Here is a 23,991-nt window from a genome sequence, read left to right as displayed (position 1 = left end):
CTTAACCCTCTCCCCTACCGTGATTAGATTTTTCAAACAATAATTCACTTCCATACTTTTTTAGCAGTACTTTACAGCGTTTTAATTGTTTGAAAGTGAAAACAGCTTTCACAGAGACATTTTAAAAGTTAGAACTGTTTTAAGCATTCAGTTCTCACTTTATGGTGCCTTTTATTATTACAATATACTGTAATTGCAACCAAGAATGAAAAGACAATGTGAGGTCATTGGAATAACTTAGTCAAATCACAGAAACTTTAACTGTCAAAAGAAATACAACACAGACAAATTTCCAAATATCATTCAAAACAAGTGAGCAGTGTCACAGATTGAAATCTCTCACTGGTTTAGTTGAACAAACCATTAAGTTTAGAGATAGTGTAAAAAGAGATTAATCTCGAGCCAAAAAGGTGAAAACATGCTGAAAAGTCTGTTCTCCAAGTAACTTGAAAGCTCTTGATCAGTCCTTGGCTTCCAATCCGTCTATAACATCAGTCTACATCCCCATCCCACAGTGGTTGATATGTCCAGTGTGCACCACTGTAGCGCTGTTCATCACCACTGCTGCCCTCTGGCTCTCAAAGGCCTCTCTCTCTCTCCCCAGGGCCATCCTGTCCTGTTCCAACAGCATCCTCTCTCTTGCCAAGTTGGCTCTCTCGCTCTCCAGCCACTGCCGCTCTCTGTCCACTGCCGCTCTATCCCCCTCTATCGCTGCCCTCTCCCTCTCCACCATCTCCCACTCTCTCTCTAGTGTCACTCCCTTGTGAGCAGCAGTGGCCCCAGCTGGCCCCCTACCCAACCTCTCCTCTCTTAGGGCCCTCTCACACTCCGCTGTGGCCCGGTGGCACTCCTCTGTGGCGGGGTCCGCATACATCTCTTGGTCGTACTCCAGTGTGGTGTCGCCTCTGTCCAGCAACGGGCGTCCTCTACTTCGAATGGGCTGCAAAGGGGAAGGCTTTGGGTCGTCGCCATCCGTTATAGGGGTCAGGACAGGTCCGCTGGCAGCGAGGCGGCCCTCCATGGCCTCGTTCATGAGGTAGAACCATGGCCAGGAAGCAGCATTGTCTGCCATGCTCTCCATGCCCACAGGAGGGTACTTCAGGTCCTGTTCAGAGAACAACAGGGGACAAACTATAGAACACAAACACAGAGCAGACTACAGTGTTTGAGCAATGCATGTGCATTAGGAAGGATTGGTCCTTCACTAAAGACATTCAGATTTTGATCCACTTGCAGTTTGGTTTATTTCATGTTGCACACATTAGCAGCAAACAAACACTTGATCGTTTACCTTATATCTCCTCTTTAAGTTGTCCCACTTCTTGGCCACCTGGTAAGTTGACACCTTTCCCAGGAGACCCAACTCTTTTAAAATGGCCCTGCACACAAACATGATCAATGAGTTTTGATAATGCATATCTGATATCATTGTCATCGACATTTATTTTCATACTAAATCCTACTAACTTCCATGCAGTCTTGGCAGCATTTCGCCTCCCAGTGAAGAGAACCTCATTGGCAGCCCGCAACTTGATCAGCCTCCTCGTATCCTGCTCTGTCACTGTCATCAAAACAAAAATAAAGTGGATATTTGTTTACCTCATATCTTGTCAACAGTCATACATTTTAAACTCCTGAAGTTTTACATTTTAAAAATATTTTATCCTCCTTAAAAAGTACATTCTGAGACATGAAGAATGGTACTGACTTTTATAGGAGAATTCCAAAGGTGTGGGGCACTCCTCTCCACTGGCATCGATGAACGTAACAGTTCCATCCACATCTGTGTCCCCTGGTCCCATTGCCTCTACCAGCTCAGAAATCCCACTACTCTCTGGCATGGGACACGGGTCTCTCTCTGTAGGCATCGGCGAGGATACAAACAAGTAGTCTTCCTCGCTCACCCATACAGGGGTTATTTTGGGGGCTCTCCCGGCCAGTCGGCCCTCGAAGGCATCGTTCATAAGTTGGAACCAAGGCCAGGAGGCAGGGCTGCTCTGATTCTCCATGCCACGTGGCGGGTACTTCAAGTCCTAAAGGACAAAAGAAGATCTAAATTTATTGGGAGATAAAACTTAGAGACTTACCCATCCTCCGGTGCTCATCCTCCGGTACCACAAATAAGCATGGATGTTTACATACATGCGCAAGTAAACCCACAGGCTCTGACAAATAGGGTGAGATTGTACATAGACACACACTAGTTACGTTACCTTGAATTTTGTCTTCAGGTTGTCCCACTTTTTAGAGACCTGATCAGCAGACAACTTGCCTGCGAGGCCCATCTCTTTCACTATTGCCCTGCAGAGAAATAAGGGATTTACAAAATAAACTACATAGACTGGAAATAGCAGATTTTTATTTAGCCAAATACTTTCTTCCAACACAAGCCAACTCACCTCCAAGCAGGCTTGGCAGTATTTCTCTTTCCTGTGAAAAGAGCCTCATTAGAAGCACGCAGCTCTATCAATCTCTTGGTGTCCTCCTCAGTCACTGTAATGCAAGCAAATATATAACTAGTGTTATTCTTCAAAGACGTGTTATCGAAGTAACTTGTTCAAATCAAAGTTAAATCAGTCGGGTACATAGTTTAGCAGATGTTATAGTGGGTACAGCGAAATGCTTATGATAATAGCTTCTAACAATGGAGTAAAATGTAAATCAAGTACACAAATAATAATACATATAAAAAGAAACAAGAAAGAAAATGTCCAAATGAATCCAATTAACAACCCAACACAACAACCCACTGTAACCCAAATGCAATCACACACACACACACACACACACACACACACTAGATATATTAGTGAGCCCTGTCAAGAATCCAGTATACGCATAAATACAGTGTTTGCTGACTAAAATGGATGCTGACTGTAACTAAAATGCAACAGAATGAGCTTTTGAGAATACAGTATTTAAATACACAGAACAAAACCCCCATGGCAAAATGGATAGTATTACAGGAAATTAGCATCAGGGCCAGAATATACACTGAGAATATCAAACATAAGTAAAACTTTACTAATTTTGAGTTGCAGCCCCCCCGCCTTCAGAACAGACTAAATTTGTCAGGCATGGACTCTACAAGGTGTCAAGAATTCCACAGGGATGCTGGCCCATGTTGACTCCAATGCTTCCCACAGTTGTGTCAAGACAGCTGGATGTCCTTTGGGTGGTGGACCATTCTTGATACAGATGGTAAACTGCGGAGCGTGAAAAATCCAGCAGTGTTGCAGTTCTTCACAGTAATTTTGTCTTGCCCATTCACACTGAATGGCACACACATACAATCCATGTCTCAATTGTCTCAAGGCTTAAACATCCTCCATTAACCTGTCTCCTCCCTTCATCTACACTGACTGAAGTGGATTTAACAAGTGACATCAATAATGGATCATAGCTTTCACCTGGTCAGTCTATGTCATGGAAAGAGCAGGTGTGCTTAATGTTTTGTATACTCAGTGTAAATGTATAAAGTACCAGTTTTCTAAAAAAAAAAATAATAAAAAAAAAAAATAAAAAAAAATAATAATAATAAATATATATATCTATTTATATAATATATAATATATATTTTAATATATAAATATATATATATAAATATATTAATATATATATAAATATATATATTAATATATATAAAAAAAACTATTTTCTACATTGTAGAATAATAGTGAAGGCATCAAAACTATGAAGTAACACATATGGAATCATGTAGTAACCAAAAGAAAGTGCTATATTTGAGATTCTTCAAAGTAGCCACCCTTTGCCTTGACAGCTTTTCAGTCTTGGCATTCTCTCAAACAACTTAACCTGGAATGCTTTTCCAACAGTCTAGAAGCAGTTCACCAATAATCTGGGCACTTTTTGCCTGCTTTTCCTTCACTCTGCGGTCCAACTCATCCCAAACCATCTCAATTGGATTGAGGTCGGGTGATTGTGGAAGTCAGGTCAACTGATGCAGCACTCCATCACTCTCCTTCTTGGTCAAATAGCCATTTACACAGCCTGGAGGTGTGTTGGGTCATTGTCCTGTTGAAAAACAAATGATAGTCCCACTAAGTGCAAACCAGATGGGATGGCGTAATGCTGCAGAATGCTGAGTGTCACTAGCAAAGCACCCCCACACCTTCTCCTCCATGCTTAACGGTGGGAACCCCACATGTGGAGATCATCCGTTCACCTACTCTGCATCTCACAAAGATGTGGTGTTTGGAACCAAAAATCTTAAATTTGGACTCATCAGATCAAAGGACAGACTTCCACCAGTCTAATGTCCATTGCTCATGTTTCTTGGCCCAAGCAAGTCTCTTCTTATTGGTGTCCTTTTTAGTAGTGGTTTCTTTGCAGCAACTTGAACATGAAGGCCTGATTCATGCAGTCTCTGAACAGTTGATGTTGAGATGTGTAAGTTACTTGAACTCTGAAGCATTTATTTGGGCTGCAATTTCTGAGGCTGGTAACTCTAATGAACTCATCCTCTGCAGCAGAGGTAACTCTGGGTCTTCCTTTCCTGTTGCAGTTCTCATGAGAGCCAGTTTCATCATAGCGCTTGATGGTTTTTGCAACTGCACTTGAAGAAACACTCAAAGTTCTTGACATTTTCCGCATTGACTGACCTTCATGTCTTAAAGTAACAGACTGTTGTTTCTCTTTGCTTATTTGAGCTGTTCTTTCCATAATATGGACCTGGTCTTTTACAAAATAGGGCTATTTTCTGTTTACCACCCCTACCTTGTCACAACTCAACTGATTGGCTCAAACACATTAAGGAAAGAAATTCCACAAATGAACTTTTAAAGGCACACCTGTCAATTGAAATGCATTCCAGGTGACTACCTCATGAAGCTGATTGAGAGAATGCCAAGCATATGCAAAGCTGTCATCACGGCAAAGGGTGGCTACTTTGAAGAATCTCAAATGTAAAAATTATTTTGATTTAACACTTTTTTGGTTACTACATGATTCCATATGTTTTCATAGCGTTGACGTCTTCATTATTGTTCTACAATGTAGAAAATAGTAGGAAAAAAAGAAAAACCCTGGAATGAGTAGGTGTGTCCAAACTTTTGACTGGTAGTATATGTATGTGAATGGTGTGTATAGACGGTATGGATTGTCTGTGAATAGAAAAAGTGTATATAGCAGTAGTTATATAGGATGAGCCATGACTAGAAAACAGTATATACATATAAAGTGGGTAAAACAGTATGTAAACATTATTAAAGTGACCAGTGTTCAATGACTATGTACATAGGGCAGCAGTCTCCAAAGTGCAAGGTAGAGTACTGGGTGGTAGCCGGGTAGTGGCATTGTCCAAGGTTCAGGGCAGGGTACTGGGCGGAGGTCAGCTAGTGGTAACTGTTTAACAGTGATGGCCTGGAGATAGAAGCTGTTAATCAGTTAGTTATTGTTGCTACTAGTTAAAATATTACCAATAACTCATAAGGCTTACACGGAACCCAAACCGGCTGTGCGCGTGCACCATCGTGTGCCATTGTGCATAAATGTATTTTGTCCCCCTACACCAAACGCGATCACAACACGCAGGTTAAAATATCAAAACTAACTGTGAACCAATGACATGAATTTGGGGACAGGTTGAAAAGCATTAAACATGTATGGCAATTTAGCTAGTTAGCCTGCACTTGCTAGCTAATTTGTCCTATTTAGCTAGCTTGCTGTTGCTAGCTAATTTGTCCTGGGATACAAACATTGAGTTGTTATTTTACCTGAAATGCACAAGGTCTTCTACTCCGACAATTAATCCACACATAAAATGGCCAACCGAATTGTTTCTAGTCATCTCTGCTCCTTCCAGGCCTTTTCATCTTTGAACTTATATGGTGATCGGCATCTAAACTTTCATAGTATTACCACGACAACTGGCAAAACAGTTAGTCTTTCAATCACCCACGTGGGTATAACCAATGAGGAGATGGTACGTGGGTACCTGCTGTGTGGATTAATTGTCGGAGTGAGGACCTTGTGCATTTCAGGTAAAATAACAACTCAATGTTTGTATCCCAGGACAAATTAGCTAGCAACAGCAAGCTAGCTAAATAGGACAAATTAGCTAGCAAGTGCAAGCTAACTAGCTAAAATTGCCATACATGTTGAATGCTTTTCAACCTGTCCCCAAATTAATGTCATTGGTTCAGAGTTTGTTTTGATATTTTAACCTGAGTGTCGTGATCGCGTTTGGTGTAGGGGGACAAAATACATTTATAAACAGTAGCACACGATGGTGCATGCGCGCAGCCGGTTTGGGTTCCGTGTTCGGGTCACAAGATGGTGAATGTAACTAAATAACTCAAACATGCACTTTAAAAACTGTCTGGGTCAACCAATACCAGCCTGGGAAATCATATTGATTTTGTAGTCATATTGTATTTTGAGTAAATCATCCCTTTAAAAAAGGCAAAACATCACTTACGCTTATATGAGAATTCCGTGGTCCTGTGATACTCCCCTATGGTGGACCCTGGGTACATGGCAGCACCGTTCCTATCCTCTGTTTCTACCAGCTCATCCATTTCTGACTCTGTCAAGAACTCCGACATCCCCCCCCTCCCTGGTGTCCGACGAGCCCTCTTCCTTGGTGGTGGAGAGGGCTCAAACTCCTCATCACCCTCCTCTACTACTGGCGTCAGGATGGGGGCGCAGCCAGCGAAACGCCCCTCGACAGCATCATTCATGCGGTAGAACCAGGGCCAGGAATTTGGGTTGCTCTCCATGCCGCGGGCTGGACATTTCAACTCCTGCGCCAAAAGAGGAACAACACAGTGGACAGAGCAGTGTGGAGTGGAATTGCGAGGAGATTTGTGCAGGAGGTGATGCGAGATACATTGTGAATCAATAATAACTTCAACAGACTAGGAGAATGTTTCTTATACACTACACTAAAAGTTCACTAATACAAGTTACATACACAAATGCACTAGTTGAGTACTGTCATCACCCTCTCACACTACCTTATATCGCCTCTTGAGATTATCCCACTTTTTGGCTAGCTGGTCAGTAGTCACCTTTCCCTGAAGACCCAACACATTCAAAATAGCTCTGCAGGAAAACATGGAGACAAACAACAATCGTTAACTTGAGACAATAATTTGCAAAACAATTGTTAGGACACTAAACGAAATCTGAAATGATCAAATAGGTGTAAGCAATAGGGTAATAGCTCCATTTTGCCTTCTGATAGATAAAAATGTCTTCCAAGCTAGCCTGTCCAGGCCTTTCAGACATATGTAAATGTGAAAGAGCTAGGGTTGGATTAGGGACAGACAATAACAGAATGTGCTTGGCAATAATATGGTCTGCATCTGTCCCTCCCAGACATATTCACCTCCAGGCTGGCTTAGCGGTATGTTTTCTGCCTGTGAAGAGGGCCTCATTCACGGCACGCAGCTTTATCATTCTCTCCGTCTCCTGCTCGGTCACTGTTGAGCAAGAAACAAAGTCAGTAATATGAATGATTACCTTGTATCAAATAACACTATTTTTGCAGCCAGCTTGCTAACAATCAATAACTACAATTACTAAAGACCTAGAATCTAGACAGACCTCCTGGACAAATAAAGGTTGAATAAATCATTAACTGTCAACACAATCACAGAGCATGCTCAGCTCACTTACTTACTTACTTTTATATGAGCATTCTGACATTCTTCGCCAGCCCATAGTAGTAGAGGCCCCAGTCTGAGTTGCATCAGTGTTAACTGTTGCATTGTTTTCCAAGTTCCCTGTCCCTGCACTGTCCTCCATCTCCGTTTTGATCAAGAACTCCAAAATGTCAGCACCCTCGGTCCCCTGTTCTCTCTCGTTGGTTAATGGCGAGGGAGCACTCGGATCCTCACCACCCGAAGATTCCACCGCCAAAACGTGGGCACTGTTGAAGAGGCGTCCTTCCATGGCCTCATCCATAAGTTGGAACCATGGCCAGGAGGCTATGCTAGTAGAAACAGTGTCCTTGCCAAGAAAAGGGTATTTTAAATCCTAAAGGAAAAAGACAAACACAGAAGTGGGACTATGACTGGGATGCAGAGGAGGCTGGTGGGGGGGTCCTATAGGAGGACAGGCTCATTGTAATGGCTGGAATGGAATGGTATCAAACATGGAAACCACACATTTGACTCTGTTCCATTAATTCCATTCCAGCCATTACAATCAGCATGTCCTCCTATAGCTCCCCCCACCAGCCTCCTCTGCTGGGATGAAGCTTTTTTGTTTTGACGATATGATCAGTAAATATTTACAATATCAGTAAACACCCAACTTCCTTCTTCCAAGTGCACACACACACTTTACCTTGTATCTAGTCTTCAGATTTTCCCACTTTTTGGCAATCTGGTCAGCTGTCAGTTTTCCCTCAAGACCTAATCCCTTTAGAATTGCACTGCATAGTTAAAGATAAAAAACAGTTACAATCCTGATTGTGGTATACTGGTGTATACAATTTCATACATATGACAACCCTCACATACTTCCAGGCAACCTTGGCAGCATTTCTTTTTCCTGTAAAAAGAGCCTCATTGGAGGAACGCAGTTCTATTAACCTCTTGACGTCCTCTTCAGTCACTGTAAACAAAACACATTGGATTGTAATCACCTAATAGTCCATAGCTTGCTGCAACGAGATACACTACATGGCCAAAGGTAAGTGGACACCTGAAAGTCAAACATCTCATTCCAAAATCATGGGCATTAATATGGAGCTGGTCCCCCTTTGCTGCAATAACAGCCTCCACTCTTCTGGGAAGGCGTTCCACTAGATGTTGGAACATTGGTACGGGGACATGCTTCCATTCAGCCACAAGAGCACTAGTAAAGTTGGGCACTGATGTTGGGCGATTAGGCCTGACTCACAGTCGGCGTTCCAATTCATCCCAAGGGTGTTCGATAGGGTTGAGGTCAGGACTCTTTGCAGGCCAGTCAAGTTCTTCTGTATGGACCTTGCTTGTGCATGGGGGCATTGTCATGCTGAAACAGGAAAGGACCTTCCCCAAACTGTTGCCACAAATTTCGAAGCACAAAATCATCAAGAATGTAATTTATGCTGTAGCATTAAGATTTCCCTTCACTGGAACTATGGGGCCTAGCCGGGACCATAAAAAAACAACCGCAGCCCATTTTTCCTCCGCCACCAAACTTAACAGTTGGCACTATGCATTTTGGCAGGTAGGTTCTATTGGCATCCGCAAACCCAGTTTTGTCCATTGGTCTGCCTGATGGTGAAGCGTGATTCATCAATCCAGAGAATGCATTTCCACTACTCCAAGCTAATGGCGGAAAGCTTTACACCACTCCAGCCGATGCTTGCCATTGCATATGTTGATCTTAGGCTTGTGTGCGGCTGCTTGGCCAAGGAAACCCATTTCATGAAGCACCCAATGAACAGCTCTAGTTCTTGTGTGAACGTTGCTTCCAGAGGCCGTTTGGAACTCGGTAGTGAGTGTTGCAATAGAGGGCAGACGATTTTTACGTGCTACGGCACTCGGCGGCCCAGTTGTGTGACCTACCACTTTGCGGCTGAGCCACTTCACAATAACAGCACTTAGTTGGCCAGGGCAGAAATTTGACAAACTGACTTGTTGGAGAGGTGGTATCCTATGACGGTGCCACGTTGAAAGTCACTGATCTCTTCAGTACGGGCCCTTCTACTGCCAATGTTTGTCTATGGAGATTGTATGGCTGTGTGCTCGATTTTAAACACCTGTCAGCAACGGGTGTGGATGAAACAGCCGAATCCACTAATTTAAAATGGGTGTCCACGTACTTTTGGCCATGTTGTGTATCGCTACAACGGAAGCAGAGGGGATAAAAACAACCCATTCAATAAATTACTTCACTAGCACAACAGCCTGCAGTTGTATGCATGTGACAATTTACCTTACGGAAGGGAACTAGATGAGACGAAAGAAAATAGCTAATAACATTTACTACTTACTTTTATACAAGTTATCTGTGACATTAGGCGTTGGGTCTATCGTTGACTCCATTTGCACCAGCTAGAGAACAGAACGTACAGGAAGGAAGCGTGCTCATGCACACAAGCTTTCCATCCAGGAGAATAAGAATAGCTTAGTAGGCAGTGGTAGTTAGCTATCCAGCATCCGCCAGCTCCTTAAGTTTGATAGTTGGTATTTTTGCTTTTCGGGAAATGGTTATTTCTCAAATGTATGGGGCTATTTGCCAACAAAGAATGTAGGATTTGCCAACCCTTGATTAGTTGTTTAGCTAGCTAGCAGTTAACGTTTGGTATCAAGTAGCTAGTTACGACAACCCAACCCCCTATAGCAGGATAAGTCAAAACAATGTCCTATTTTCAACACCCAGTAAATTCGTCTGTTATAAATATTTCGAGTTGGTACCAAAGTGAAAGGGTTACACAAAAAAAACTCACATTTTTAACAAAAGTTGTTATGCAGTTTCTGTATTCCTATCTAGTTAGGTTTGTGCACGATCCGAGAAGGGTGCACCCTATTACGATCCGGGGGAGGAGTGTCATGTATTTCAACGAATATGATTGTTTTTTCCTGTGGCGTAACCCTGTAGCATGGGGTACAACAACGGCATCAGGAACCAAACATTTGTTCCCACTTCCACAACCGTGAGGTCGACACGTCGTTTGAGAACAAGCTAGCTTTTTCAACAACAACAAATCTAGCATATTCCGAGGATAAGAAAATATTTAACAGTTTGTGTTAATGGAAACATTTTCTGTACTAATTGTCAATGCGGTTTACAATAATTATTTAAACTCAATCTTAAAATCTAGCTAACAGTAGCTAGCCATCTGAAAGACGCTAAGGACCGTCCTTCGCCCCCTGTTAAAATAGGGACACGAAACATTTAGCCCTTGCTATCGGGTGTCGGTGAAAAAGCCAATATGTAGCCTAGGCAGCCGGTCAGGAGTATCAGTATCGTCTGAACTTGGTGTGCATTCGAGGTAATCCACTTGTGGACCGGCTCGTCCATAAAGTATCCTCCATCCAGGCTGCAAAGACAATTTGCCTCCTTAACTTGCTTTATGGCGAGCAAACGGGGAAAATATCTACCGTTTAAAAAAAATACAACGGATTTCTTACAGTTGTTGATGTTTCACCGCGTTCGGCCAAGGGTGTGCAACTAACTACATCCCAGGGATGATGGCTTTGAGTGAGATTTCCCGCTCGGGGAAAGATGACATGCGAATTTCAAACCATTCAAATGTACTCTGTTTGGTATTTCAACAATTAAGAAAATATAGGTGGTTTTGGCTAAAGTGTTGACCTGTCAGGTAACCTTTCCTTTTAACTTCCACTTTAACTTCAACATCAAATTTGGACACCTGCAAAATAACTTGTACTCAAACCATTTTCAATCATTCCATGATACATGTTCTTACTTGGAATTAGACCGAATTTAAGTAAATCAAAGCATAAATAAATCTACTCAGTACACTACACACCTCAGGAAAAACCCTGTCCAGACTTTTTGGCAGTGTTGTGGATGACGTGACGGCCATGCATAGACATAGATGTTTGGATTGTCCTTTAACCTTCTTGAGTGATGGAATTCATAGCACCTTTTAACAGGTGCATTATCAATGGACACACCATTGTTCTGTGGTATGTTCTCCTGCAAGCCCCATCTATCTTTGGTAGATAATTTCAGCTGTGCTGCACTTTGGCCCACTGGTGGTAGTGCACATATCAAGGAACCTGTGCACGCTCTGTTAGTGTCATAAATGCACTGTGATTTGGTTAATATTTTCTCTTCCTGGAATGACAACATATAGGCTTATCAGTTTGAAGTCTCACTTCTTTTGAGTGCATGGCATACTATATAAATCAAGAAGGGAAAATAAACAAAATGCCAAGATACCAAACTTTGGAAACAATCTCTATATACATTACCGTTCAAACGTTTGGGGTCACTTAGAAATGTCCTTGTTTTTATAAAGAAAAGTACAAAAAAATTGTCCATTAAAATGACATCAAATTGATCAGAAATACAGTGCAGACATGGTTAATGTTGTAAATGACTATTGTAGCTGGAAACGGCTGATTTTTAATGGAATATCGACATGGGCGTACAGAGGACCATTATCAGCAACCATCACTCCGGTATTCCAATTGCACGTGTATTAGCTAATCCAAGTTTATAATTTTTAAAGGCTAATTGATCATTATGTGGTATCCCAGGAGGTCTACCCCGGGGAATGGTAATATAGAGGTGAGGTACGTGAGGCGACGTTGGCTCCCTCTGCTGGGAATACGGGAGCTGGGCACCCCGACACGGACAACTCCAAGTGGAGGTAATTAGGGGGAAGTGCCAACCAGCCGTGGAGGCCAAATAAAATGAGCACTGTGGCACATAGCGAAAATGAACGTGGGGGACCGAAACCGAGCCAAACTTAAGTGATTTTCTTTGTTGTGTTTATGTTCTGTTCTAGTAAAGTTGTTTTTGCGGACTAAAACCTCCCTATCTCTGTGTCCATCTCTGCACACTTAAGAAATTATAGCTAGCTAAATGATTTACTGCAGAGTCAGGCTAGCCATGATCTAACTAGTAATTTAGGCTGGTAGTTGATTTTAAGGTACAATTATGATTATGGAGATTTGCAACTAAGATTTGCCTAAAATGTGGGTAATTGGATGCTTAGATGTAACCATAGACTGTCTTATTTTTGCATAAGGTCAATTAAACATGACAAGAGCTATGAGACTAACTTTTAAAGAAGCACAAACGGGCAGATCAGGTGCAAACGGATCCCAGCCCTTGCATCCCTACCGACCCCAGAGCAGCTCCCAAACCTGAGGCTAGTCAGTGTGGTCAGAATTTGCACGGATCCAGTCTACAACCACCATCAACCAGGCAGTCAGTCACATGCCGAGTTCAGAATTTAAGTTTAGCTTCAGTTTGTAATAAATGATTGTCAGATTAAGTCTCACTTTAAAGTGTTGGTTGTTGATTAATGTGTGTTCTTCTTTTGATGGCTGTGGCATTTTTATTGTGATAATACAGTAATGGTTCTTGTGTTATTTTAATGTAATAGATGCATCAAGGGATGATACTGAGACCTCTGGACAAGACAGTGAGCCAGAGCTGCCAGGAGATGTCATCATACCCCTCCCACCTGCATCAAGCACCAGGTATACTGTTCCAAAAGGACCCAATGGTAGGACAGGCTTATACTTGACACTACACATTTTTATTTAGCAGCTGTTAGTATCTAATCTTGTGGATCCCTTAATTATACATTTCCATAGAGATATAACATATTATTTAACATGTATTTCAAGATCCAGAGAAGAGGGTCCTGTACTGTCATGATTGAAAACATTTCCCAGAACTCAGCATGGTACTAGGAAAAGGGCTTTCAACAGCTCCTGGTGTAAGGACAAATCATTCCTTGAATATTCTAAGTCAACATTCAACTTATTGTTTTGCCTGTAGGCATTTTTCTCTGTCCAATACACCTGCATCTACCTTCACATCTGTCAGGTTTTTGTAACTGGAAAAGGGTGCTGTTTAAAGATTCTGGGTTTAAGCTCCATTCGAAGGCAGAGCATCATATCAATGCTCTGTATGCTTGGAATCAGCATAAAAGGGCTTTTGACAGCAACTCGATGTTAGATGTCAGAAATGAGGACCGGAAAAAGAAAGTGTACTTACATTAAAACAATTGCAGATGTGCTCCTATTAACTGCCACTCAAAATATAGCTCAGAGAGGTCATCGAGAGTCTGACTCTCACAACGGTAATTTTTTTGACAATCTTAGAGGAAATAGCAAAGCAGGACCTTCTCAGAGAAAAGGATGAATGCATGTGGCAATGCTAAGTACACAAGTCACCAAAGTACCAAAGCCACAGGTAGCACGCCCAGTGAACAGGTCAGGGTTCCATAGCCGCAGGCAGAACAGTTGCAACTGGAGCAGCAGCACGGCCAGGTGGACTGGGGACAGCAAGGAGTCACCAGGCCAGGTATTCCTCAGGCATGGTCTTAGGGCTCAGGTCCTCCGAGAGAAAGAAAGAGGGAATTAGGGAGAGCATACTTAAATTCACACAGGACACCGAATAAGACAGGAGAAATGCTCTAGATATAACAGACCGATCCTAGACCCCCGACACATAAACTACTGTAGCATAAATACTGGAGGCTGAGACAGGAGACGTATCACACTTGAAAATAGTGGTGATAGATCAGTGGAGGCAAGGGGCCTTCTTTCTCAGACAGATTTACATTTCATTGGGCTCTTGGCTACCTTTTGTAAAGTGCTTGGTGATGCCAAATGTCTTTCTGACATGCTCCAATCAATCTCTCTTGACTTAACAAGGGCTGTGGATGTAGTAGGTGCCCTTACAGACACATTACAGGACTACAGAAGTGAGGGTTACTTTGAAGAACTATGGAAAGAGATTGCAGAGCATTGCAAAATAAGTGTACAAACAGTGTGTAAAAGACAGCCTAAAACAAGCTTAAGATTTCACGACTCGACAATGAGCACTGGAGGACAGAAAAATTGTGACCAAAGTGATGGTGAGAGCTTCCAAAGAGCTGTCTTTTATCAGGTGCTTGACAGTCTCACAGCTGAGCTGCAGAGGCGTTTTCCAAAGAAGAATTGCGAGATAATGCAAGGGGTTCAGTCTCTCAACCCAAAGAGTACAACATACATGAATGGGGAGCCTCTGTTTACCTTTGTTCCGACCTTTGAGTCAGATGTAGAGGACCTCAAATATGAGGTTCATCAAACCAAGTGGCTTCTTGATAGGGGAGAGAAAAGTGGAAGGGACAGACTGTCTACTCTCCTTGAATTTGTTGTGTTTCTCGAACCTTTTAAGAGGTCTTCCTTGAGCTATTTCGACGTAAGATTTCTGTTACACCAGTCAGCAGTGCTTCTTGCGAGAGAAGCTTCTCAGCTTTAAAACTGATTAAAACCCACCTTAGAACAACAATGGTTGATGACAAGGTTGTCACCTAGAAATTCTGTTGAGTCAAGGCGGGCACGCTCCCTCAACATGGATGAGTTTGTGAAACATTTTGCCAGTTCTCACCAGAACGTCAGAATTATGCAGTTTTAAATCTACCTATGATAATTTGGCACTTAGGTGGTCTCTGGTCATGATTAAAACCTACACTGTGTACTAGCTAGTATACTGACATTCTAAAATTATAAATCCAAAGGGTATCATGTCACACAGTTTTAATTTGGTCTTGATTTGGCCAATTCCAAAAGTTTTCTTTGCTATTAGTTAACATAATATATATGAGAATAAGTATGTTACTGTAAGTGTAATATTGATGGGCACCAAAATTATTGATATTTTTGAAGTCCATTTCTGTTTGGTACCTGGTATGTCAAATTGCAGTGTTTTTTTTGTAAATAAACTATGCAATTTATGTAACAAACATGCTATCTTATCTCCTTGGTGCTTGAGATTTATTTTCTGAAAATACTTTGGATGTTCAACACTTAAAGACCCAGATTATATATTCATGAAAACAGTGACCCAAGTCTCTTCAGTATGTGAGTACAGTGTGTGTGTGTGTGTTTGTGTGAGAAAGAGAAAGAAATTGAGCTGCAGTTCCGAGGTAGAGACACTGACTATTCATAGTATGTTAAAGAATTCTAGGGAAGTAACCCTTTTAGACCACACTATCTGCCACACTGAAGAACTTCAGGTTAAGTGAATTATCACTTCCACCTCTAATCAGCAATCATAGGATTCATTCATGCTCCTTAGATGTCAGGTTAGGGTTATACACACATTTTGCTGAATTGGTCTATTAACCCCCTGAAGTAACCTTGGCCACCTCATGTATAAAACTCTAGTTCTGTCACTGATGCCATTGCGAACAGAGAAGGTAACTTGAACTAGGTTGGGATGAGAGTGGAGAGAAGAAGAGAGGAAAGGAAAGGTGGAGAGGTGTCGTACCCAGTGTATTCCTGGGTGATATTAGTTTGGGATTGGGACAGAGCTTGGACAGCGTTTTTACTCATGTTTAAAAAATAAAAAAAATAAAGTAATCTCTGTATTTCTGTACATGCTGTTTTTTTCATCGTCATTATTCTTCCCCCTTGACAACGTATATAGAGGATTGATCCACTGATGTTACCTGTATGATCAGAGGACAGGCAGACAGGTCCTCATGCATGTTGACTGGCAGCAGATGTTTTTATATTATAAGTCTACTGCAGAACTATGTGTATATGGTTACCACCCATTGTGGAATAGTTTCTGTACAGCAGATACTGTAGCTAATACATCACGAGAGATAGACTTACATGCAAGGCAGGACTCAGTTACCCCACAGAGCAGTGGCGACCCGTAATTTCAACCACACTTTTCTAACAAAAATAAATACATGTTTTGCATGTTATTTTGGCATTGTCACATATACATGTCACATATCAGTTTGCAAACAATGTAAAAAAAAACAACAAGAAAATACAGAGCGTGGGGGTTGGTAATGTTCTCTAGTCACGCTGTGATTGGCTCATTGTTCAGTCACTCATGGAGACACTACGTCACCGCCAAATACTGTATAAGGGTAGAGATCAAAAATTCAATCCCCTTGGGTGCTGCCATAGAGTTACATTAGACGTGCCCATCCAAGAAGGCTCAATGTCATTGGCCACAGATAAAATGACGTCAAATCACGTTATATCTACAGCAGCTTTGATTGGACTGATCATGTCAACGCCATACTTTCAAAATCTTAGCTAGCAAGGTAGCAGTCATCATGAATCAAGTTGACAATCTACTGGCAAATCCTTTGTAATCCTTGTCTTATGAAGAGAAATTACAGAGGTGCTCATCGGCCATAAACATTATACAACAAGTTGGAAATCGCAAATTCAACAAAGAGTAGTTTGGAAGGAATCAGTGGCTATATTGCAAGCATTGTAAAGCAATCACTAGCCTGCTATTCAGTGTATTTGTATTTATTATGGATCCCCATTAGCTGCTGCCAAAGCAGCAGCTACTCTTCCTGGGGTCCAGCAAAATTAAGGCAGTTTATACAATGTTAAAACATTATGATACATTCACAGATTTCACAACACACTGTGTGCCTTCAGGCCCTTACTCCACCACTACCACATGTCTACAGTACTAAATCCATGTGTATGTATAGTGTGTGTGTGTGTGCAAGTGTCTGTGCCAATGTTTGTGTTGCTTCACAGTCCCCGCTGTTCCATAAGGTGTTTTTTTAATCTGTTGTTTTTAAATCAAATTTTACTGCTTGCGTCAGTAGTCATGGCTCTATGTAGTACTGTGTACCTCTCATAGTCTGTTCTGAACTTGGACTGTGACGAGACCTCTTGTGGCATGTCTTGCGGGGTATGTGTCCGAGCTGTGCGCCACTATTTAAAACAGACAGCTTGGTGCATTCAACATTCACCTGATAGGTGAGAATTGTCTGTTAATTGAATGATTCGAATATTCCGCCCTGAAACATATAATTGTATGGAATTGATTAGAATGTATACAATCATAATCAATAAATGTGTAGTCCTAGTCAGAAGTAGGGTAAACCAATATGTCTTTATGGTATTTTAAACACAGACTGTCTGAGCTCGGTGCTGACCTGACTAGAGATTTGGGAGAGAACGGGGAGTACGTCTCAAGGACAATGTCACTATCTCTGTTGGCTGGGTAGTGAGACAGACAGTGTGTGCGTAGCAGGACATGTGTGTGCGTCTGTTTGTGTGCATGTGTGTATGTGCGTCTGTTTGTGTATGTGTATGGTTATGTGAATGTGTGGGAGTGAGAAGTCAGTATAAAATGAATTGTTTTGTATTCTTGACTTTAGAACGTTCACGTGAATAAACCTTTTTGACTATTTAGCTGAGCCTCCGTCTGTATCATTCGACCAGGATCTTACAAATTCTGGTTTGCAGACTGAGAGTAATATAATTAAATTGGTTGATATACCCGGAGAACATAATTCTCTTATCAATACCTCTCATAAATACAAGCAGTGATGAAGTCAATCTCTCCTCCACTTTCAGCCAGGAGAGATTGACATGCATATTATTAATATTAGCTCTGTGTATATCCAAGGGCAAGCCGTGCTGCCCTGTTCTGAGCCAATTGCAATTTTCCTAAGTCCTTTTTTGTGGCACCAAACCACACGACTGAACAGTAGTCCAGGTGCGACAAAACTAGGACCTGTAGGACCTGCCTGGTTGATAGTTGTTGTGAAGAATGCGGAGCATCGCTTTATTATAGACAGATTTCTCCCCATCTTAGCTACTACAGCATCAATATGTTTTGACCATGACAGTTTACAATCTAATGTTACTCCAAGCAGTTTAGTCATCTCAACTTGCTCAATTTCCACATGAATTATTACAAGATTTAGTTGAGGTTTAGAATTGAGTGAGTGTTTTGTTCCAAATACAATGCTTTTAAGTTTTAGAATTATTTAGGGCTAACTTATTCCTTGCCACCCACTCTGAAACTAACTTTGTTGAGTTGCAGTCATTTCAGTCACTGTAGTAGCTGATGTGTTGAGTCATACGCATACATAGAAACGGGCTTTACTCAAAGTCAGTGGCATGTCGTTAGTAAAAATTGAAAAAGGGCTCTCAACAGCTACCCTGGGGAACTCCTGATTCTAACTGGATTATATTTGATAGGCTTCAATTAAAGAACACCCTCTGTGTTATCTTAGACAAGTAACTCTTTATCCACATTAGAGCAGAGGGTGTAAAGCCATAACACAAGTTTTTCCAGCAGCAGACTATGATCAATAATGTCAAAAGCTGCACAGAAGTCTAACAAGACAGCCCCCACAATCATTTGTTGTGGGTGTGAAGTCCCAATTCTCGGTTTAAGGGTCTCTTTTCCAAGCTTAAAATGTTAAGCATTCAACATTGGTCATGCTGTCAATCCAGCATGATTTCTGCCTCGCTCAAAACAACTTAACTCAGAACTGGGAAATCTGACTTCAATGAGTTCAAGGCAACTGGGACCTCACGAAAAAATGAGCTCCAACTGGAAAAATACGCTTTGAACGGTCATCCAACTCGGAATTGTAAGTTGGAAACTCGGACCTCTTTCTGGAGCTACAACCTCAATATCGCTGACGTCATCATGAATCGACCCTGTTTTTTTCAGAGTTCCCAGTTGTCTTAAACACCACATCCTGAGAATGCCAGAATTTGATGACAAAATTTGCCCATGAAGGACCCGCCACACCACCTTCCTGTTCAAGTGAGAGCAGCACAACAAGGCGAGTCTGCTGCTGCATAAATTATGTAATATGCCAGAGAGAAATGTTTACTCGAAGAAAATAATACTAAGTGTATGTTGTGTAGTAAACTGTTAGTAGCCCGTTAGTAGCCCATGTGCCTCACCCTAATAATTTGGTATATTTTCCCCTCTTAATTTTGCCTACTGTTCTGACTTGGTGGTGCAAATGTAGCCTATAGCCTGTTTTAGATAAATGTAATAATCAAATATTTTAAGAGCTTTCATTGTCTGCTTATATGCCCCCTTTATTTATCCGATGGTTCTGACATGGTGTACAGGGAGAATACTGTAAGAATGGCCCGTGTTCTGAATTCTGTCGCTATACATCTCAAAAGTGTTAAACAAATAGTTATATTGACTACATCCGTCGTATCTCGCTCATTAATGTCTTATTCGAAATTACGGTTTGCCTCTTATCCGCTCGTCGTCCCCTTAGGCCATAATTTGTACATCTCAATTGTCAGTAGAAACCACATTTGTTAAAGTCAGCCATATCAGCTATGTTTTTTTTAAGGCAGTAAATGAGGCTGAATAAACTGTTTCGATGCCAGACAAGGCTCCGCTGATATCCAGGAGTACCAATGGTAAGGTGTTGGGGCTGCTATTGGGACTCTGCTGTTGGGACAGCTTAATGTAGGCCCTAACAGTGTGTGGGCACCGTTTGTCACCGTTATAGTGCAATTAATGTATTTTTTTGTGTTTTATCGTGGGTTTGCTGGCATGTATCTAAAAATATATATTTTTTGTTTGCCCCACCACATGCTAAAATCACCACTAACACAGAGGTCTCATTAACCCACAGTTTTACTTCTTGATGTTTAAACCACATTCAAACCTGACAGGGCAATATGATCACGTTGATAGACTCTTTTGGGGGAGAGTTTCAGCCTGGTTTTGAACTGGTCGAAACTTGATCCATTTAAGTCATTAAGACCATGGAAGATGTAATGAGCTCAGGCCTCTTGCTTAAGAGCAGGGAATAATGTGTCTGAATACAAAGCCAAATAATCATATGTTTTTCACCGTGTAACTTAGATACAACCAAGTAACATTCCGTTTTGGATCACCATTCCGTGGATCTTTTCTTGATTCATATTTTTATTTCAGCACTTGAATGAAATGATGTAAATAATAATCCAATCGCCTTGTCTCAGGTCATCATTACATCTGAAACTCTCACTCTTACCATAAGGTCATGTTAAATAGCTACTTTTCGTAACCTATTGCACATACAAAAGTGGGATTTCATGTTATTCGCTCAAAACTACTCATACGTTTTTTAATTTGCACCACCCTATTGTTTTGTCCATTATTTGAATGTAAGTACGAGAAACGGCTGAGGTTTTCAGCGCTCTATCAAAATATTACAAGTCATATGAGCTTAAAATGGGTTAATTAACAACCTTAGGGATCTAATATGTTATGAAAAGTGGCATTGATGAGTCTGACACGGAATATCATGCCTAACCCGTGAAAAATGAATGTACTCCAACCTTCCCCCAATTCAGTAGTGGTCTTCAGGGAGGTGCCCAGCTGCATGTTTCTGTCCTCCATTACATCCATCTCATTAGATCAGAACAGGATGGACCAACAGTGATTGATATCTCTGGTTTGGTTTACATCCTAAAATATAGTGTTCATTTTTTTCACAGCCCTTTATGTAATGAGAATAAGGACAGGTGTCACATGATGGTTAAACATGTAATGAGATATGACATAGTGGTTCCCAACTTAACTTATGACACATACTATATACATCATGAGAGAAAGGCTGTTTAAAGCCATTCATCTTTGGATAAAAGTGTTCCAAGTCAGTCTAGAAGGTTTTCATTGTAATCCATTAGGGAGTCATGATGACTGTTACCCTATGAATAAACCTGCTATTCAACATATTTAGCTTGCAGTATGTTTGGCTTGGAGTCTTGCATCGGCAGTTATCTGGCTGCTGTGGTGATGACAGTAATACTGGAGGTCTTTGGTAAACCCCAGGATGTATACCACAGGATATATAGTTCGTATTTTGTCAGGCCTTAGCTATTCAGATTTGCCAATGTTCCTCTTTCTGAGAATATGGAGACACCAACAAAAGGTTGGTTCAACCTCACAAAGCAATCGGTCTATGAAGGAACAATATTTTTTTCTAATTTAGAATTTCAGGGATTCATCAGTCTTAGTCAAGGGTTTCAGAAAATAGTTTATTTAATCAGGCAGTTTTTCATACAGTATATGAACTATTTTCACACACACACCCTTGTTTATATGGTTTATGAGGTCAATCAGTTTTTGAGGAGGGCTGGATGGAGGGCAACTTCAACCTGAAAAACAAACACATATTGTCCACATACACGCTCATAAGTTGTTTGGCACAACATATTTACACAGCCGGTGTCAAATGTTTTAAATATCAGTTGTACACCCTGAGTGTGTACGGACAGGTCCATTAAGGGAAAAAAAGTATTTAATCTGTAATTTGAATAAACTTGACATTTGTTAAGTCATATACACAGAGTACATAACACATTATGAACTGCTCTTTCCCTGGCATATACTGCTGACCAGGTGAATCTAGGTGAAGCTATTATCCCTTATTGAGGTCACTGGTTAAATCCACTTCAATCAGTGTAGATGAAGGGGAGAAGACAGGTTAAAGGATGATTTTTAAGCCTGCAGACATGGATTGTGTATGTGTGGCATTCAGAGGGTGAATTGGCAAGACAAAAATATTTAAGTGCCTTTGAACGGGGTACGGTAGTAGGTGCCAGGCGCACCGGTTTGTGTCAAGAACTGCAACGCCGCTTGGTTTTTCCACACTCAAGTTTCCTGTGTTTATCAAGAATGATCCACCACCCAAAGGACATACAGCATCCCTGTGGAGAAATTTTGACACCTAGTAGAGTCCATGCTCCAACAAATTTGAGCTCCTAGTGGAGCATAGAGCCTCAACAGCATTGAGGGTTAAGCCTACAGGGTCATGGAGACGCGTGACGCATACTGCCCTACCATGACAGAAAACTGTCTCTATTATTACACCCTAAACCCTCATCCCAGCCATGATCATGCCTTCATTTGGAGTACTTGTAAAAATATGTGAATGCTATTCCTTTCTAACCAAAAACTGTAAAGATTTTACTTCAAAAGACTCTGTTTATCATGAAGAATGCCCAGATTAACAAAATAACATGAACAGATCAAACATTGCAGTATGAACAACTGCAAAGGAAGGTAATTTCAAATCACAATTTATTATAGTATTTATTTGGGTAGAAAGTGTATTATTTGGGCAAAATATTACTATGTTATGTTGACTTCACTTTCCATGTGAAATGTGTATCTAATGATTGTTAATAACATACCTACATGGCTCCATGTGGGTTCAATCCCTTTTGTAGGGAAGTGAACCCAAGTGGCATTCACAAGAGGTGAATGGCGACACCTCTCCTAACTCTCCCTACACCACCATGCAGTTCTGGTGGTAACATAAATCATTCAGTAAACCAAAAGATATGCTGTCTTTTTATCGATGTGATCTAAATACACTTAAAGTCACATATATAGCCTATATTCTATTTAAACATACTCTTAGATAAGGTCAAATGATTTGTTATCCTTAATTTATGATTCTTCTTTAAATACCTATATTGTCACTATTTCTGTCAAACAACAAAATAACATTGTACTGCTACTGTGGAATTGTAATGGTCATAATGCCATTTCCCTTTTTTTAAATGGACTGCCAGCGTGAGAATTGGAACATCCACTGTTTACAGCTCTCATTTCTTGGGCGCAACTTGGGCGTCTTGGAGACAGAACTAAATATAATTAAGAAACATCATGAACACAGACTGAATGGGTCTACAGCCATTACATCTGTAGAACACTGGAACAAGTCTGGAATACTAGAGCTAAGGTGGCCGACAGTTTTGCCATCGATTGGATAATGGAGGACATCGGCCACATCTTGACCCAAGACAGTTTGGATGCAAAAAGGGCAGGTCGACGACAATGTCTTGCTCAGCCTCCTATACATTATGTAAAATCCACTGATGCAAGTAAGACCATTATATATGCACTATAGTAACAGCAGATTTTGCTTAAGCCTTCAACAAAATGTATAATACAGTGGTAACAAAGTGTCTGATTCAGCTCGGAGTCAGAGCCCGTTCTCCCCTGGACTGTGGCTTCTTCTCCAAAAGGAAGCAGAGAGTGAGGTAATAAGGCACCCTTTCACCATGGCAACATCTGACCTGTGGAGTGACTCAAGGTCCACTTCTTGGACCACTTATCTTCCCGGCCCTCATCCACAGCGCACTTCAGAAGTTTGCTCATAGGTGGAAATATATTGATGACATGAACATTGCAGAGTGCATTAGAGTGGGGAAGCTTTCCAGCCTTCAACATGGTCTAGAAAAGTTGCGCTCCTAGGTAGATGAGCACTCCACGCAACTCAACCCAAACAAGTGCAAAGCAATGCATGTTTGCTTTACAAACAACCCACCCCCTTTGGAACCCTAGTAACTAAATGGGACACTCTGCAAACATCTGATATTAAACTTCTGGGATCCAGGGTGACGTGAGATGGACCAACAAATGGAAAAGGGTAACCAGAAACTCTTTGTGGTTCTCTGTGGCTCAGTTGGTAGAACATGCCCATGGGGATCATGGGTTCCATTCCCAAACCCAGCCTAGTCACCATTTACACCACCAACTTTGTGCCTGTACTAGAACACAGTTCCCCTGCAT

General features: G+C 41.3%; 1 protein-coding gene across 5 annotated transcripts; it reads right to left on the bottom strand.

Moving 5' to 3' along the window:
* Nucleotides 1-56: 56 nt before the first annotated feature.
* LOC135524255 (uncharacterized) lies at nt 57-10,508 on the bottom strand. Of its 5 annotated transcripts, none has more exons than XM_064951632.1 (14): nt 10,409-10,508; nt 9,953-10,059; nt 8,490-8,583; nt 8,314-8,401; nt 7,650-8,001; nt 7,352-7,445; nt 6,978-7,065; nt 6,440-6,764; nt 2,400-2,493; nt 2,214-2,301; nt 1,709-2,033; nt 1,468-1,561; nt 1,292-1,379; nt 57-1,105 (listed from the first exon to the last, which is right to left on the bottom strand). In XM_064951632.1, exons 2-14 carry the CDS (start codon nt 10,002-10,004, stop codon nt 497-499), a joined length of 2,391 nt encoding a protein of 796 aa, XP_064807704.1. In that variant the 5' UTR covers nt 10,005-10,059; nt 10,409-10,508; the 3' UTR covers nt 57-496. The 5 variants fall into 5 exon arrangements, with proteins under 5 accessions (XP_064807704.1, XP_064807705.1, XP_064807706.1 ...); XM_064951633.1 differs by having other exon boundaries at nt 9,953-10,013; nt 10,409-10,503; XM_064951636.1 differs by having other exon boundaries at nt 1,043-1,131; nt 9,953-10,508.
* Between the last annotated feature and the right edge of the window lie 13,483 nt (nt 10,509-23,991).

The sequence above is a fragment of the Oncorhynchus masou genome, chromosome 31 (genome assembly GCF_036934945.1).
Source record: "Oncorhynchus masou masou isolate Uvic2021 chromosome 31, UVic_Omas_1.1, whole genome shotgun sequence".
In the NCBI taxonomy this organism is placed as follows: Eukaryota; Metazoa; Chordata; class Actinopteri; order Salmoniformes; family Salmonidae; genus Oncorhynchus; species Oncorhynchus masou.
This window is presented reverse-complemented; position numbering and strand designations above follow the sequence as displayed.